The 19,643-nt window shown below is 36.3% G+C and overlaps 1 protein-coding gene across 1 annotated transcript in view; it reads left to right on the top strand.

Moving 5' to 3' along the window:
• The window catches only part of LOC126094499 (cyclic AMP response element-binding protein A-like), a 574,109-nt gene extending 563,379 nt beyond the window's left edge, over positions 1-10,730 (top strand). Inside the window, exons 7-9 of the mRNA XM_049908908.1 lie at positions 1,904-2,140; positions 6,138-6,223; positions 7,092-10,730. Of these exons, the coding sequence (XP_049764865.1) occupies positions 1,904-2,140; positions 6,138-6,173 (273 nt within the window). The 3' untranslated portion in view covers positions 6,174-6,223; positions 7,092-10,730. The remainder of the gene's footprint in view (positions 1-1,903; positions 2,141-6,137; positions 6,224-7,091) is intronic.
• Positions 10,731-19,643: the final 8,913 nt, after the last annotated feature.

Genomic DNA, 19,643 nt, shown 5'->3' with positions numbered 1-19,643 from the left:
CTTCCATTGGCAGTTTAATATTGACCAGATTGTAGTGGCATTTTTTCAAAGAAAGTAGTTACCCACTTCTGTACAGACTGGAGTCTGTTTACAATAGTACACTATAAGGCACACTTCAACTTGCCAAGTAATTAAAGAAATGTTGAGTAACTGAATGTAGATAATCTGATAATTAATAAAAGAAGTGGCTAATGGGGTATATTTTAAATTTTCTTTTGAATAGGAAATGTTTCCCGATTTATTGCTTTATATTAGTAACTTGAACACATTTGCACCGGACTGCATAAGGCCACTCTGAATCCCAGGCAAGATGGCAAAATCTTCACAAATAATCATTTTTATGTGTTGTATTGTGACTGTAAAAATCACAATTAATTTAAAACTGGCTTTTATTATCAGAAACCATTTAGAAATAAATGTACTGGGAAGTGACTGTAAGTATTCCAATATCCTTAAAGAGACATCTGCAAGTTGTACACTTATCTATTTTAGGTTATTTTTTGTACACATTGTGCTAAATTAATAATTTATTTACTTTAGGTGCAGTGCCCCAAAAAACAATTTTAAAAAGCCTGTTTTATATGAGTGACTTTATTTTCTAAAGCATCAATGATAAATTCTAGAGTTCTAAAATGCTAATAATGTATAAGAATTCACACATTCAGAAACAGCAGATTGTTGCATTGTCTGATAACATTGGAAGTTATAACCAATTCCTACCACACTCACTGCGACTCTAGTAGTAGGTTTTTCCTTCCTAACCAAGTGAGGTGGTGCAGAGATTACCACACTGGACTCACATTCGGGAGGATGATAGTTGAGATCCATATCTGGCCACATTGATTTGTTTTCTATGATTTCCCTAAACTGCATGAGTCAAATGCCAGGATGGTTCCTTTGAAATGGCATGGTCAATTTCCTGCCCCATCCTTGAAGCAATCCAAGCCTGTGCTCCACCTCTAATGAAGTCGATGGGATGTTGAAAGCCAGTCTTCCTTCCTCCCTTTGTCTTCTTAATATTTATTTTTATTGTTTCTCTATTTTTGTGACAACTGCAAAGGTTGAATGAGGACTTGGTATTTTCCTACAACATTCCTTGATTGACACATCTGAAAGCAACAAGTTACTTATGTTTTCCAATATCTGAAAAAGGAAAAAGCTTATATTATGCATGTATAAAAATGTAAATAGATGAAAAATGATTTTAATGAACACTGTTTCAGATGTGAAAAAGTCAGTTGTATTGAAGGAGAAAAATAATTTGAATGTTATTTGATACCTCAAAAGAAAATAAAACACAAACAACAAAGTGCCTTTAGCTATACATTTTCTTCAGCAAATAAATGTTGATGTTTTGAAATGTTTGGATGACACTCTCAGTGATGTGAAGAACTTACCATATGACCTTTGTCAAGAACATCCATTATGAATTTTGTTTTGGTTATTGATAAACTCTTATTACCACTGCTAATCCTTAAAGCTGTTACTATATACCAACTGTTCTGTTACTATATACCAACTGTTTATAGGAACAGTCTCTCATAACCCAGCTTCCACCATTCAGACACAAAACTACACCGCAGATGGCACCCAGGGCTCACTATTTTTGCACCAATGTGTTAACATAAACAACCACCCATAACCAACAAATCTCTTTAAAATAAATGTGATGATACAGTTGTTGGAAAAATAATAACTGATCTAGAATATAAATAGAAGATGTGAATAATAAGTGTCATTTTCAGCTGTATTCTGATAAATCATAAGAAATATTGACTTAACCTTCTTTGTATTTGATCTCATACATCAAGAATAAGAACAGTATTCTAGACAAACAATAAGCAACAGTCAAATAAAAAATTGTTTGACTATTAAGGTAAATTGTAATGTTGTCTGTTAACAGATATCCGCACAAGAAAGTAGACGGAAAAAGAAAGAGTACATGGATGCACTAGAAAGGAAGGTGGAAATACTCCAGAATGAGAATTCAGACTACAAGAAGAAGATAGAGACACTAGAAGACAGCAACGCTTCACTGTTAAGTCAGCTGCAGAAACTACAGGCCATTGTAGCGAGAGGAGCAGCAGGAACTGTAGCTTCAAGGGCAGCAAGGAATAGTGATAGCTCTTCATTTTTAACAGTAAGTTTCTTATTATATTTTATAATGAATGGCTTGTTTTTTCTATCTGTTGAAGTGTATTGTGTGTGCTGATCTTATGTATATATCCTACTGAAACAAAAGAACTTATTAAAAGGTGCATTACTGGAAGGTAACATTATTTTTAATTGTGAGAAACAGTTTGATTTATGGTACTGAGTGGCTCTTATAGGGCTTGAGATGACAGATAATGCTGAGTGCAATTGAGTATTGAAAATTCGTAGGAAATGTCTACTTAAGAATTCATGCATAAAAAGAAATGTGTTACACGCCTGAAAAGCCTGAATAGTATTAGTGCACATGGAAAGCTGAAGTCAATAACTCATTGTGATCCCTCACAATGGAGTTTCGATGGACCATGATGACAATTGAGAAAAAGGAAGATAATTATTGTTTGGTTTGTGTACAGTACACAGTGAGGAAATTAGTTTGTGAATAAACAATATATAAGAGGTATAAACAATTAAAATATTAACCTGAGAAAGAATGTTCCAGATGCTGACTAACTAAGCCAAGATGAAGTGTTATTTAATAAGAAAAGAGTGCTGGTATCAGTTACTGATATGATTAGGGAAGAAATTTTGATCACAGCACCATATGTAAGTAAAAGGGAGACTGAGGAATGAATGGAAAAGAGGAAGCTAGAAATATTTGGAATTTCATACTGTGGATGGCAAACATTAAGCACAATGATGAGCTATAGCACGCCTTGAAACTCATTGACCCTTACCTATAACTGCTGCATATATGACCAGTTTAAGGTCATGCAGGGGCTGCAGCAATAATGAACTCTGTGACCCCTATTCAACAGTATGTAGTGTTTCTTCTACAACATATTCTTTTACTTCAATATACAATGTGCAGATAATCTCTAATAAAATTTTATTTCACTAATTTAAGCACTAGCTCACCTTTTAAGAATAGTATGTCACTCCATCATCATAAAGTTGAAATAAGAATTTTGGATTTGTGCCTACTTAGTCTGCTTACACATTAAAACTGATTAAGTGACCAGGACACTTGTTTCCAGTAACAAGTAGAAGGCCTGAGACACATCCAACAGATTTTGCTCATATTTCACAGGTCACTTGTGCACAACCTAAAATGAAAGTCTCAAAGTTATTTTGCCTCAGTGCCCATCTGTTTTTGAGAAAACCAGCCTTAAGTTCAGGACATGCAATCGACCCAAAACCGATTAGATTGATAGATAATAGGGAACTGAACATTTTTCATTATCATATATGGGTCCATGAGCACAAATTTTACCAGAAATTAAGAACAAAACTTTTATGATTGCCACTTACATTACCATATGGTAAACGCTTATCATCGAAAGTGTTGCTGGCATAACAACAGAGACATCTGTCTGGAAAGTGGAGAACCTTGTTCAATTCTCTCCCCATTTTCTCTTCCATATCAATCCCTATAACCTTCAGTTGTCCTCCTATCCTCTGTAAAAATATTTTCCATACAGTATGACATTCCCAGACTCCTACCCCTAACACTCAAGATTCCTATCCTAGTAATTGTTTCCCATTGTAAAACCTGGTGCTCTCTAGCCCCACCACTAGAAAATCCTACAATATCAAAGGCAGAGCAATGTGTGAAAGCTAGTCTTTTGTTCATCAATGCCAAGTGGTCACTGAATATGTGATTGATCACTAATACACTGATTGAGCAAATGAACCTACACAACAGAACTGTGTCCATAGCTCATCATCTAGTGGTTAGCATTGCTGCTTCTAGGGTCCCAGGTACATTTCCTGGTTGAGTTGGAGATTTTATGCACTTGGGGATTGGGTGTTTGTGTTGTCCTAAATTGTTCACTTCATCTTCATTCGGTGCACAAATAAAATAATTTGCATCAGTCACTGAACAACCCCACACTGGGTTTTCTGATCAATAATGCCATATGATCATTTCATAAAACAAAACTGTGTGCCCTTGGGTACACTCAGTACACAATTACTGAGCATGCTCTACAGCATAACTCTAGAGACCTGAGTGCCTGCTGCAGCAAACACACCGTTTGTGTCATAACATCCAGCATGAGTTTCTGTGAACTCTGGAAATAGGAACTTGATCTCTACCATATTTTCACATCAAACTGCCCTCTTGGACCTAACCTCTATAATAACTAACCCTCCTTCCCCCACTTTTCTTCCCTCTCTCCCCAATGATAGAATTATTTTTCTTTATCAGTAAAATTTAATTGTTTTACTCTTTCTTTGTCATCTCCCCCTTATTCTCTCTTCTTGGTTTTCTCCATTTCCCTTCCTGCTTTCCTGTTAGTTCTTAACTGCACTTTTCTTTATGCATCTCATTTATCTTTCTCTTAATCAATCTTTACTTTTCAGTTGCTCCTTCTATCATCTATGGATTGAAGCTTGTACAGTGCTTACCAAAATACTATTTTTGATCTCTTACTCTCTCTCTCTGATGTTCCCCTCTCTCCTACCCCACTCCCACCCACATTATCTTTGTATCCACTCATCATTTCAATAGGACCATCCCTCTCAATCTGTGGTCTGAGTGACCAGCTGCTCCTTAAACATCTCTGTCTTTCCCCTCTGAGGAAGGAACTAAAAGTTCCAAGGTGTAGGGATATTTTTCTACTTTTAAATGTGTCTTTTGGCAGTACTTAGATTTTCACTTCCTGAAGGTAATCACCAACCAGCAATACTGTCTCCTTGCAGTTTTCAGTTTACTCAAATGAATTCTCCATTTGATTGATATGTTAGTTACTTCCTTTGTAATTATATTTTTGTATGGTAGAAACTTTTGTAACGTCTTTCTGATGTAAAGTGGTTGCTACTCACCATACTGCAGAGATGCTGAGTCACAGATAGGTACAACAACATTCCATCCTGGATTTTCCATTGTTTGATGTAATGTGGTGGGCAAAGATAGAAGATGGTTGTCAAATTATATCTGTAATTTCAAATAATTGTTATTCATGTATATTACAAATTATTATTTTTATTATTATTGTTATTACAATAAAGTTAATGTGTTTCTAAGATAATACACACTATTAAATACATAGTTTCCACTGAGCACTTTAACACTTTTCGTCCAACATCATGCATCATTGTCTTCTTAAAAACTGTAGACTCTTATGGCTGAGAGATGAGGCATCTTTTGTCTCAGTTATTGTTGCAACCAAAACTTCTGAACATGTGAAGTCTAAAAATTGCAAGTCTTATTATCCCAGTGCTGTTCATTCGGGAAGAATGTAAATGATTCACTTTTAGACTGTAGTTTTTCAAGTCCGAATAGATCTTCAGTACAATATTTGTCATAGTATGGGAAGGGTTTTCATATACTTTTGCAGTGGAAGTATTTTTTTTTTCTCTAACACTATTCTTGATAAAATAAGTATGTGATAGACAAGAGCAACAATGTGCACAGCACATAACCAAATTGTTTGAATGTGGGACTGACGTACTGGGAAATCCAAGATGAAATACAAATGTTCTGAACACAACAATATGAAGAGGATAGTTACTACTCACCTTATAGTGGAGATACTGAGTCGCAGATAAGGCACAACAATAAACACTGTTGGAAAATGAGCTTTTGGTCTACAAGGCCTTTGTCAAAAATAGACGACAGACACACACACATGACAACAGGAGCCAAGTCTGGCTTCAGCTGCCAGAGACTGTGGTCATGTATGTGTGAGTTGCATTGTGTGTGTGTGTGTGTGTGTGTGTGTGTGTGTGTGTGTGTGTGTGTGTGTGTTTGTGTGTGTGGTTTGTCTATTTTCGAAAAAGGCCTTATTGGCCAAAAGCTCACTTTCCAACAGTCTTGTTGCTATGCCCATCTGCATAGCAACGATCCTTCTCATAATATTGTTACACTCCATCCTGGATTTTCCATTGTTTAAATGTTCTAAATGTGCTTATGAACACACCACTACTTGCTGAGTAGAGGCAGCAGACAATTGTGATCTGAGAGTATATACCCTCTGTTTCAGTCACACCAGCATTCTTCACGGAGCTCTATGAAGTAGAGCCTTCACAATAATGCTGCTGTCTGGCGCAGTTATGCTGTGTGTGTGTGGTAAGTGGAATCTACGTTTTATAAATACAACTTTGTCTTCAGAAAATGTTGGAAGTAAGACACTGTAGTAAAAAATAGAACTAATACAAACTTTGGATAAGCAGCTAGAAATTAAAATTTTAAACAGATCAATAGAGGAACTCATTCAGTGAAAAGAAATGCGACAGAGTAGAGGAAAAGAAAACTAAAATAACATAAAAACTGGCAATTTTTATACTCTGGAAATAAAGATGGAAAGGTAAAATGAAACGAGGAGGATTTTCTTCTGATTTTGGTTTTCTTTTCTTTCATTTTTCAAGATATTTACTGGTAAAGTAAGAAATGATAAAAACATTCTTCTTACTCTGTAACTCACATCTCACTTTATTTGCAAATTCATCAAGAAATGTTTTATACTGTGCTGTTCTGCATCGTTTTTGATTCTCCCTTTTGGATTAAAATATAAATACATTGTCATTCTAGATTACAGTTCCTAAATAATGAAACTTTAGTTTTGAAAGAACTTGCAGTCAAGAGCAAACATTTGATTATTTGTGTTGGGGGGGGGGGGGGGGGGGGAGTGGAAGACCTGGGCTGTTTTGAAACACATTATTGAACACTGTGACTGTATATTAACTCAATTATATCTACAGATGGCTGCAATTAGTGTGTTATGAAGATTTTATATCATAATCTGCACTTCTTTGTCATTAGAAGTAGTTTACCAATAGTTTCAAAGCTTGCCCCTCTAGTCCATGTACTTTCTTAATTCATTTCACTGTCAATATAGAATAATTTCCAAATAAAGTTATTATGTGTGAAATATGTGTTAAAGAAATATTGTGTTTGCTGAACAACAAAGTATTCATTGCATATTTCCTTTCCACAGATTGGAACGCATTTGAAAGTCTGCCACAGCGTTCCAACCCATTCATCATTTTAAAAGCTCACTGCTAGTCTTCCATACATCATCGGAAAGAATATTAGGGAAGTGTGTGAAATAATGTGAAGTGGATTGTTGAAATGTGAATGCTTATTACTTGTTAAGCAGTCTGAAAACTCAAAATTAAATTAGTATTCCTATGGAAGAATAAAATGTTTGAATAGAAAATGTACTATAAGCTCTGCGCAGTGAGATGTGGTAAATTACAATTAAATTTTTTTAATGACACAATTTCTGTGCAGAATGAACTTTACAAATTATAGAGAAATGGAAGTTCTCATTATGTAAATAACATATGCATTATCATCCATACATAAATATGTACATGTAACATGAATGAAAAAGATGGAAATTGTAAATGCAATCATGCTCTAATTTATCACAATTTCACTGTAAAGTCTGGATTATAAAGTTAACGTCCATTTCTTATCAGACTACACCAATCCCTGTTTGTTTGTCTCAGGGGCCATTTAAATAAAAGATTATTCAGCTAGGAATGCAAAATATTTTTATAAGACTTTATTTCTAAGCAGTAGCATGATATTTTTGTTCAGGGTATGATAAATTAGATGCATGCCACTACAGCACAAGTGGTAAACTATTCTCAGTATAGATTTTAATTTGGCTCTAATTTAAGGTGTGTCTCTTTGTGACATTTGTGCTCTGATGTCATAATTGTAGATTTCTCATTACCTACATTAAAAATAATTAAATACTATCAGTATAGTAGCTGCAGGTTAATTAACTTTGCATCCAAGCTTTGAATGTTCTCATCTTATCAGTCAGGAGCAAGGCTAGTGACTAATGTTACTATACTGAGTGTATTTCATAAAGGGATGCTGCTGCTAGACACTTTGTGGCAATTTAAAAGAAGTAACATTATGCTTAACTCGAACTAGTTACATTCCATTGAATAATTTAGATTTGTAGTTGTATTGGTGTCATAACTGTGTTGTAATGAAAGGTACAAATGACTACAGTGTACATTAATAGTCAGTATTTTTTGAAAAAATGGTTTATGTATGATTGTGTGAGTGTTGAAGAGTTTGGCTTGACAGAAAAAAAAACTGTACTTACAGTTTATGTTGACTGATGCATAGGTGTTGAGACTCATTTGGCTGTATGTAAAAGCTTACATGTAACACAGTTTTATGCAGACAGTTTTAGCTCCTTTGACCATATTGGTTTATTGTGAAGTTACTGCACATTCAATTCCCACAGCCTACAACTATTATTTTGGCTATTTCTGCTGAATGAAACTGTTTTTTAACTTCACTGTAACATCGACATGACGATAAATAGGTGCAGTTTTAATTTTTATAACATGCCTCACAAAAAATGAAAAGTTCTTTTATATATGTACATATAAGCACATTTAAAAGTACCCAGAAATTTTGCTTGAGGAGTTGTAATTGAGAAAAAATATCTGAAACTAAATTACAATAGTACCAGCATTGTCATCTTTTAAAAATCATGGCTACATCCACACCAAGTCTTTAGATGAAACATGTATCAGTTCCAGTCTTGAAGCCCTTAATTTGTCCGTAATATACACCATAGTACTACACCACAGGTGATTTTTATATCAGTTTGAATAAACAAACTTTTATCTCACACTTTTGAATAACACATTGCTCCAGTGTTGCATTATTGGTTTTTATAGAACAGTGACATTTAGATTTTATCAGATACTTTGCAACACAGTGTGAACTATTTTTATTTTTGAAGGTATTGAAAAGCATCTTAAATTGAAGTTCCTTTTAAAAATAACATTTGTACTAGTTAAACAGGCAAACTATTTGACAAATATAATAGGTATTAGATATGCATATAAATTGATTTATTGATTCATCCTATAAATCTTTCCAGATTGTGGGATACAGAACAGACACACATACATGCACACAGACATAATAAATGTTTCATGCAAAATTACTTTTTGTGCACTTGTCAGACAGTGCTCATATTTTATTTTATGACCACTAAATTAACAAAAACTAATAACTCAGTCATTTTACTGTTTCAGTAAAATTTGTGCAGAGTCCAGAACCATTTTTCCTGAAAATGAAATTTCCAATAGATGGTACTTACCTCCTGCTTTATATACCTATGCTAAGATGGAAAAATTGTGTTCTTTCTTCCAGAATGAATTTTGATCAACTGCAATGAATTGTTAACATGCCCATAATTATATCATTCCACACATTCAGCCTGTTGGAACTCCTCTGTCCAACTAAATTAACCATTGAAAAATTTGTGCCAATAATATAATTCATTGTCAATTGAGAAAAGTAATGCAAACATTTAAGTGCCTGTTCCTTAAGAAGTTGTGCAAAATGTGACTATTATAAATATTTTTATAGCCTGTAATGATAATGTTTTAAAAGAGCAGCATGTAATTATGCAGAATTTTTAGCAACTTGTATATAGAATTTCTGCAAAAAGATGGTAAACATGCTGTGGTAACTTTGTAAATATGAATTATACATAATGAAACCTGTTGCCGTCTTAAGAAAATGCTAGTTGATATATTGCTTTGCAGAGTTACTGAAGGTATGTTTAAGATATGTGCAACGGATTTCCAATGGCAAGAGGTATTAGACATACTGTAAGAGGAAATAATGGTACTTACTATTTCAAATAGAGTTTATATAATAAAATATATTGTTAAATCAAGCTATAATATTATTGTGAATCTTGTGTATCAGATGGTCATTGGTAGCTAATATAAATGAAATAAGTCTTGAAAATGTGATATCATTGCCTTAACAAAGCAACAAACAAATAAAATAAATTTTTATTTCTGCTATGGTATATGTAAATATAATATATATTTTGTGATTCTGACAAGACAAGGCAATTTTTGTCTCATCTTTTGTGGAAAATATGCTCTAAAACCAAAAATTAGTATGAATAAAATAGTCATGCATTGTTTGTACATATTGGCACTGTTAAGACATTTCACATTACCATCAGACATGAAATTTGTTGTTATTAAATCAGTTCACTGAATAGTATTTTTAAGAATTGTTATGGTAGATTTTTGTTTAAAAATCAATGTTATTCCTTAATTGTGAGGTGTTTCGTTTCATAGAGATTTTATTTATGAAGATACATAAAATACATGTATTTATTTTAAACATGAATTATGTTACCCATACATTTTAGTGATGTAATTCACTTCGTTCAATATCATGTTGTTGCATATGTTATTATGAGCTAAGCATTTTCACAGTTTTATGCACATTTTTAATTTTGATATTGAGCTGAGCATTTTAATCCTATACAATTCAAGTTTTATTGTGTGCTGTCTATACTTCATGTGTGTGCAATATTTTACTAACTTCCTCCTAAGTGGCTGAATTTGTTGATCTTGCCAAAATAGAGAGGTTATTGTTGATCTCTTACGTGTATTAAAAAGGGAAGTAGTGAAGTTTACGTAAAGTAGTTTGTATGGTGGTGCAGTGTATCCACAGAATTCAACAGGCATTTATGGAGTAAAAAAAAGTATATATGTTCATGTCACTTTGCACTTTTGAGTATGTAGTGTGGGGACAACAGATATAAATAAAAAAATATGATATGAAACAATGTGTTTAAAATTAATGCAACAAGGCAATCCTTTAACACAAATATCCTTAAATATATATCCATTTCTGGTGTAATCCGAAAAGGTTTTTGCTTTTTATTATTCAGTCATCAACAGTGTTCCCTATACAGGGTGGTTATAATTGAGCTTTCGCTACTTGAGAGGGCTCCCAACAAAAACAATAGATTGTAAGATGATGAAACTTTGTAGAAATATTTGTAAGGACATGCAGAAGAGAAATAATGAATAACTCATTGAAAGAAACATGAGAAGGTAACATTTGTTAAATGTGTAGCATTTATGTTCCAGCTTACAAATGTTGCTCAGTGTGATGACCATCCACATTGATGGCAGCCTGGGTACAATATAACAACTTCGCAGCACTTTTTGAATGGTGAACCATGGAATGTTTGGTTGTCTTGACACAGCTCAGGCACATCTTGAAGATCACACACTGCATTCAGCATTCTCACCCATGGCAACAGTAACTTCTTCAGCAATTTGTGGTGTAATTAGCATGTGGCCATTCTCAGGAGCGATTCCCAAATCGCCAGTTAATTTGTACTTCCACAACATGTTCTGCAATTCTAGCAGGGAAAGATGACCTCTCAGATTTCCTTTAATGAGTCAATACCCACAAAAAGCAGCAGCACTATTGCTGTTGTTTTGATAAAACAGCTTTACTAGTGAAGCCCTGCTTGGCACATCCAGGGCCTTGTTGACTGTCTGCAACTGTAATGCACACTGATGCTTGTGCTTCAACCAAACATCGCCTTACCAGCTATGGTGTCAAATGGCAAGTCATGATGCTAACAACACAAATCCTGCCCTGCACAGTCTGAACATCATTCCTATAAAGTTGGGTATCCATACTGTAAATAGTTTTCTGTCTACACCAGCTCAGGTAGCAAAAATTTAACTATAACCACCCTGACTGAACTTCTGTAAATATATTGCCAACACCCATAAAAGAGTATCTCAAGTTATTAGTGACCTCTGAGACCCACACTTAGATAACTGGAAATGATAAAATATCAAACAATAGAAAATCCAGGATGGTATGTAACAACATCCTCCCACCCCTCACACAGCGGTATTCCACCATCCACCGAACCTCTACAATACACTCGTCCATCCCTACACAACCCCCGCTCCCAACCCCTTATTCAATGGCTCATACTCCTGTAATAGACCTAGATGCAAGACCTGTCCCATACACCCTCCCACCACCACCTACTCCAGTCCGGTCACAGACATCACCTGTCCCATCAAAGACAGGGCTACCTGTAAAATGTGATCTACAAGTTAAGCTGCAGCCACTGTGCTGCATTGTATGTGAGCATGACAACCAACAAGCTGTCTGTCCACATGAATGGCCACCGACAAACTGTGGCCAAGAAACAAGTGGACCACCCTGTTGCTGAGCACGCTGCCAAACATGACATCTTTCATTTCAATGACTGCTTCACAGCCTGTGCCATTGGATCCTTCCCAACAACACCAGATTTTCTGAACTGCACAGCTGGAAACTTTCCCTGCAATATATCCTATATTCCCATAAACCTCCTGGCCTCAACCTTCATTAGTCATTGTCCTCACCCATCCAGCCCCATCCTTGTTCCCATCCCAGCACTATACAGCCTTCATTCCACCATTGCACCCAGTCTTTTTGCTTCTGTCCTTTTCTGTTACCCCTTCCCCCTCCCCACCTCTCCCCTGCCTGCCATGTAACCTCCCAACTGCATATAGCTGCCCTACCCTCCCTCCACCTCGTCCGTGGGCTGTCCACAGCAGCACTTAACTGTCCACCACCCCTAACATACTATACCTCTCCCTCCCCGACCCAGCCTTCTCCTTATCCCACCCAGTTGCCACTCCCATCATGCACTCGTGCTTCTGTGCGCAGTGTAGCTTCAGTTGCCCAAGACTGCAGTCATGTGTGAGAGTTGCGTTTGCATGTGCGTGTGCGTGTGTGTGTGTGTGTGTGTGTGTGTGTGTGTGTGTGTGTGTGAAAGCTTTATTTGTGATGGTCTTTTCGTTAAGACTCAGCATCTCTGCTAAGTGATAAAATATGGTATAATCGAACAATTCATGTATCATTATAGGTATCTCAGTTATTTACATACTTATTCACCTTTCCTTTCCAACTGAGATGGTAGGAACACCTTCACAATGAAGCTCCTGCACTCAAATAGACTGTAACACATCTCCTGCTCTCATGATTATCCTGTTGTTGTCCTGATGTAACTCTCCCCTAGGATCACCCAAACAAAACTCTCACCTCTTGGCCACTATGACAATTAACTTTGACAGTCTCTCATTCATTCATTGTGTTCTGTAGATTCCACCAAGAAAGAGAACTTTCATGGATGACGAACAGTTGAACGCATGCAGTACCATGAGACAAAGACATTACAGAAACTTAATCTGTATACTGTATTAACAGTGAACTATCACTCTACTGCTTAATGCTATTCACGCATTATGCTATCTAAATCCAATTGAGTAAATTGGTAAGAAAGTTGCTACTTTGAAAAAAGGCTGCCACCTTCTCAGTTTTATTATACAGTTGCTGTTTATCTGCTATTAGTAGCTTAATATTTGATACATTACAATGGTATTTTTCACAGAAAATAGTTAAATATTTATTAATATAGAGTCCTATTAATACAATATTGTTACTCATCATATAACTTTATAACAAACACTGCTACTTGCCATATAGCAAAGAGAATTTTTCTATCCAAAATATTAAAGCAACAAAAGGAAAAGCTGCAAAGTTGCATTTATTTTGCCACAAAATCGTGTAAATAGGTGATTGTAAAGTATAAACAATGTAAGGATTACATAACGTAAACGAGTGTAGCATGCATAACAGTTGACAAAAATCTTCATTTTTTCCAACTTAATGGACTTGCACACACATTCTGGGAACCAATTAATGTGTTCAATATGGGGTGTGCCCACCTCTGGCAGCAATACAAGCCTGACAACAATGGGGCATGCTGTGAATAATGTCATCCGTCTCATGTTGAGGCAGTAACACCCATTCTTTCTGCAGTGCTGGTCGCAGTCTTGGAGTGTGGTTGGTGGATGATGACAAGATGCAAGCCATCTCTCTGGTGCCTCAAGACATGCTATATTGGATTCAAATTGGGAGAGTGAGCAGGCCACACCCTGTGTGCAATATTTTCTGTTTCCAAGAAAACATCAACCACCCATGCTCTATGAGGTTGAGCATTATCATGCATCAATACAATGTCTGGGCCCACAGCACCTCACAACAACTGCACATGAGGTTCCAAGATCTCATCACAATAGCTGACAGCAGTTAAACCTTGCCGATTTACCCGTACAATTTCATGAAAATAGGTTCGAGTGGTAAACATAATCCCTGCACACATCATTAGGGATCCTCCTCAATATTGGTCTCTTTCCACAATGTTTGGGTCCCAAAATCATGTTCCACATTCCCTCCAGATACGAATCCATCGAGAATCACTCTCCAGACTAAATCGGAACTCATCTGTGAAAACAACATTGGCCCACTGTTTGACCACCCAGGTGGCATGTTGAGGGCTCCACTGTAGATGTTCCCTTCTGTGAAGAGACATCAGAGATAGACATACAGCATGTCTCTGACAATAAAGACACTCTGCCAAATCCTTCTGCACACCGTTTGCCTCGATACAACACGTCCAGAGGATGCTGTGAGCTCACGTGCCAGTTGCCATGCAGTACTATGGCAGTAATGTTGTGCCCTTACAGCCAAATAATGGTCCTCTCTTCTGAAGTTACATGTAGAACGCCCTGTCCTGGGCTTCAGGATACAGTTTCAGTCCCTATAAAATGTTGCCATATCCAAGAAACAACAAAACTATGCACGTTAAGCCCTCAGCCCAAATCAGTTTGCCACTGTCCTGTTTCCTTCATTTCTATGCCTCTCCACCACAGAGAGTCCGGTATGCATCTTCTCTGTGCTATACCACACCATTTGTGACTGTGTAGATAATGACTGTGAATGTGGGGCTACCTGGCAATCACTACCCCATTTCATAGGTGACCTGATATCATCATTGGTATGGTTGTCCACTGAACGGAATGTCATCTTTCCTACAGAACATGATTGTAAGGACATCTGATTGACAGATTGTATAATTATATCATGACTTAAAAACAGGAAGAGAAAATAGTGGCTTATTGCTTTAATTTTGGACACCAGTGAAGCTAGTCAGACACAGTAATTTGTAAAAGAGTGGCTAATGAGACATGATTTTAACTTTCTTTTGAATTAGTGGGGAATCCCAATTTCTTGCTTCTGCTAGATGGGAGCCTACTGAATATCTTATCACTAGAGTACATAACTCCAATCTGAGCCCTGGACAGGAAGGGGAAATTATTTTTGTGTATTTTATTGTGATTGTATATATTGTAGCTGATCTGACATTGATTTTTATTATCAACAAAAACAACCATTAAGGGTGCCTTTGAAGCATAAAAAAAGTTGATATTCATAATTATTTATCCAAGTAAAATAAAAATTAATGCTAAATTAGATGGTATAGTTTTATTCCTTACACCTTTGTCTATATGAAATCATTGTTGTGTCCATGTCAGATGCTCCCTGTGACCACTGCAACAGATGGAAGTACCCCTTGCAGCCGGAAAAATGGTCATTGGCGGGAATTTCTGAAGTCCCCTTATTGGACCTGTAACAAAATAATTTTACTTAGTCATTTTCAATATATTTTCTATCAACATACATAGGTTAATTGAATAAAATTACATTCTAAAAAAATTGTGAGGTGTTGAAACAAATGTCATTTTCTCCACTCAAAAAAGTGACGCAAAAGTGTGCACCACAAATAGACTTTTGATGTTATTGCTAAACAGCTATGTATGCTCACAGAGAATTCAATTTGGAATGCTGGCATAAAATTCCAAACAGTATCATATATACTATTAACAAGTTATGATCCCTGTCAATTTGAAAAATACAATTTCGAGAGAAACATGTTTGAAGTTTCTGGCTACATTTTTTGTAATTAAGTCAAGCATACCTTTAGCCAGTGATCCCTGAACCATACAGAAATCCCTCCAGATCCATGAAGAAGTCCTAAATCATCTTCATTGCAATGGTGATCCTATGGGCCTCTTTGGCAGCCTCTACTTGCTCGATCCTTTTTTTGATCTGCTTTTGTTCTGGTCCAATCTCAAGTTCAAGCACATCATAATTTCCATAATCACCATTGTTGAAATTACATGCTGCCACATTGGCCAAAATTTTGTCTATTTTTTTCCCCACTGTGAATGGTTTTTGGGTACACTTTTTCACAAATTGCCTTGGCACTTGGTAACAGAGTTTCTGGCAAACGTGGGTGGAACCTTTCAATAAAGTAGTCATCCCAGGGAATATTTTCAGTAAAAAAAATGATTTTTTTAATTTTCAAAGAGGATTGCCCCCATAAGCAGTAAATGTATTGGGAAGTGATTGTAAGAATTCCATGATCTTTAAAAAGTGTTCCACAAGAAGTATGAATATCAACTTAACACAATATTCTTACATAATAGGAATATGTGACTCTGCATTGAGCAAACACAATATTTCTTGTTTTAATATTCAAACACGTTTTGGAGGAGTTTCCCCATCTTCAGTGGGTTCATTTATTCTCTGTCAAATAATAAATAAAGAAATTTTGGCATCATAATACACAACAGTTTTTGAGATTATGGTATCCACACTGATAAAAGTATTAAAAACACATATTAACAAGAAAATTCTCACTTCTGACTTGTGCTGAACAGACACTTAATTTATTTGAAATGCACTGCCTCAGTAGACAGTTCCATGATACAACAAGGAAAACAAGGCAATAGTCTCGTCCTAAGTCAGCACAATGGGATATGATTGTAGGGGTCTATCACAATGAATTGCACTTTTTCATTAGTTTATCCAGGTGTTGACTCCATTTTAACTAGTTATCCACCAAAAGGAATTTTAGTGTGTACTTTATTTAGTTTATGACCATTAGTGTCTATTTCAGATGCTAAAGGGCCATTATTACTTTTTTGAAGTTGTAAAATATGAGTCTTTGTGAGATTAAGTCTTAAATTGTTGTTAGATGTGAACCACTTGCAGGCCTGTTCAGCTGTCGTCTCAGCTGTATCTGTTAGGGTTGAGTTTGGACTCTTTATTAGTACATCTGTGTCATCAGCAAACATCACAGTTTTTGGATTGTCCTATTAAAGTGATTGAAAGATCATTTACATAAGCTAGAAACAAGAGCGGGTTCAGAAATAATTGTTGTGACACTCCATATTTTATGCTTCCCCATTTTGAAGTTATTTTTATGCTTGAGATACTGTCTGTTAATGAGATCCATTCATTGCTGTTGTAGAATTTTAAATCCATCTGTACAAGGGGGATGCCATTAGCATCATAGCTCTAGTTTGCCAAATAGAATTTTGTGATCTGAACAAAGGCTTTGACAAGGTCACGGGATATACCAACAGGATAATTTTTCTTGTTTAACTCTGTTATCACTTCATTTGTGAGTTCTTGTATTGCTTTCTGTGAGGAGAATCCGAACTAAGATGTGGTTAACAAGTTATATTCAACAGCTGTTGCACAGTGAGACATATTGAAAGGAGGAACATAATGTTGAACTCGTAAAATTGAAGCAGCTATGTCTGAGGCAGCCAGCTAAATGCACTGGGTGTCAATGCTGGTGACACAAGTCAGTGGGGCGATCCTCAAGCAGTAGTGCAACAGTGACGTTGACTGGTGAGTGTACCGTGTTCAAAAATTTGGCAGTTAGTACACCCATATAACATTAAGCTTTTCCACACCACAGCACTTAGATCACCAAAAAGATCATTTTTGACAATGCTGGATATACCCTCATATGGCAAGAGGTGGTAATATATAAAGCATCCAGGAACATCATTTAACACAATCGTTTTGGTGGTCCAGGTGTTATAGTGTGCGAGGCATAATGTTGCGTGGAAGTACTGATCTACAAATTTTTGTGACACTGTACTCCTTCCTCATGTTCATTTTTTCAGGGATGAATTTAGCCCTTACTTCATTTTTACGGATTCCTGTTCATGACCGCACTGAACAGTGCAGGTGGATGGGATCTTGGAATGAGGGGTTATTTGGTGACTGGACCTGGCCTGCTCATTTCCCCAAATTAAATGCTTTTCAGCATATGTTGGATGTGTTCTGGAGCCATATCGCAGCATGTCCACATGCACCCATGACCATCCAGTATTTGTTAACAATGCTGGTGAAGGAATGGAACATCTCACCACAAAAACTGCTTACTAACCTTGTGGCCAGCAAGAGAGCATGTTGCTGTAGTGCCACCCATCTTACAAAACTGGAGATAATCACATCACCTTCAATTACAGACTTATAATATATTATCACTCCTTCCAGTCTTTTCAAAGGTATTTGAGAAAGTGGCCAAGAAGAACAAAAAATTTTTAATGGATATCACAATATAAATATTGTGGTATCTTGTGCAGAGTTGTAGTTTTAATAACTATTTCTTTTATTAATGAAACCTTAAAGTAAGAGAGTACAGTGCTGGCTTAGCTTGTGCCACGCTTTTTATGTAAACAACTCTATTGGTAACAACTGAATGTAATTAGGCATTACACTATTTTCACGGTTATCATTGGAAAACAGTTTTATATCTTCAATAACTAATGTCTCAGTTTGTCTGGATTGCCACAGGTTACATACATAACAGTACAGAAAAGTAAATCATTACAGAACTGTATACCATTGCTGAAAATGTGAAGCACTCACATGTAATAATCAGAGCCTTGAAATGATGCAGTAGAGAATCAGAGAGAGCCTGGATATGTTCCTAGAGAATCTCCTCCACCATTCAATTTGTATGAGTTGCCTTGAGCAAGTTGGTGACCAACTGTATCCCAGACGTGATAGGTGGGTTGTTGTTGTAGTCTTCAGTCCTGAGACTGGTTTGATGCAGCTCTCCATGCTACTCTATCCTGTCCTAGCTTCTTCATCTCCCAGTACCTAATGCAGCCTACATCCTTCTGAATCTGCTTAGTGTATTTATCTCTTGGTCTCCCTCTACGATTTTTACCCCACGCTGCCCTCCAATACTAAATTGGTGATCCCTCGATGTCTCAGAACATATCCCACCAACCGATCCCTTCTTCTAGTCAAGTTGTGCCACAAGCTCCTCTTCTCCCCAATTCTATTCAATACCTCCTCATTAGTTATGTGATCTACCCACTTAATCTTCAGCATTCTTCTGTAGCACCACATTTCAAAAGCTTCTATTCCCTTCTTGTCTAAACTATTTATCGTCCATGTTTCACTTCCATACATGGCTACACTCCATACAAATACTTTCAGAAACGACTTCCTGACATTTAAATCTATACTCAATGTTAACAAATTTTTCTTCTTCAGAAACGCTTTCCTTGCTATTGCCAGTCTACATTTTATATCCTCTCTACTTCGACTATCATCAGTTATTTTGCTCCCCAAATAGCAAAACTCCTTTACTACTTTAAGTGTCTCATTTCCTAATCTAATTCCCTCAGCGTCACCCGACTTAATTCGACTACATTCCAGTGTCCTCGTTTTGCTTTTGTTGATGTTCATCTTATACCCTCCTTTCAAGACACTGTCTATTCCGTTCAACTGCTCTTCCAAGTTCTTTGCCGTCTCTGACATAATTACAATGTCATTGGTGAACCTCAAAGTTTTTATTTCTTCTCCGCGGATTTTAATACCTACTCCAAACTTTTATTTTGTTTCCTTTATTGCTTTCTCAATATACAGATTGAATAACATTGGGGAGAGGCTACAACCCTGTCTCACTCCCTTCCCAACCACTGCTTCCCTTTCATACCCCTCGACTCTT

This window comes from Schistocerca cancellata, chromosome 8, assembly GCF_023864275.1.
Source record: "Schistocerca cancellata isolate TAMUIC-IGC-003103 chromosome 8, iqSchCanc2.1, whole genome shotgun sequence".
Lineage (NCBI taxonomy): Eukaryota > Metazoa > Arthropoda > Insecta > Orthoptera > Acrididae > Schistocerca > Schistocerca cancellata.
Note: the sequence above shows the minus strand (reverse complement) of the source record. Positions and strands in the feature narration are given on the sequence as shown.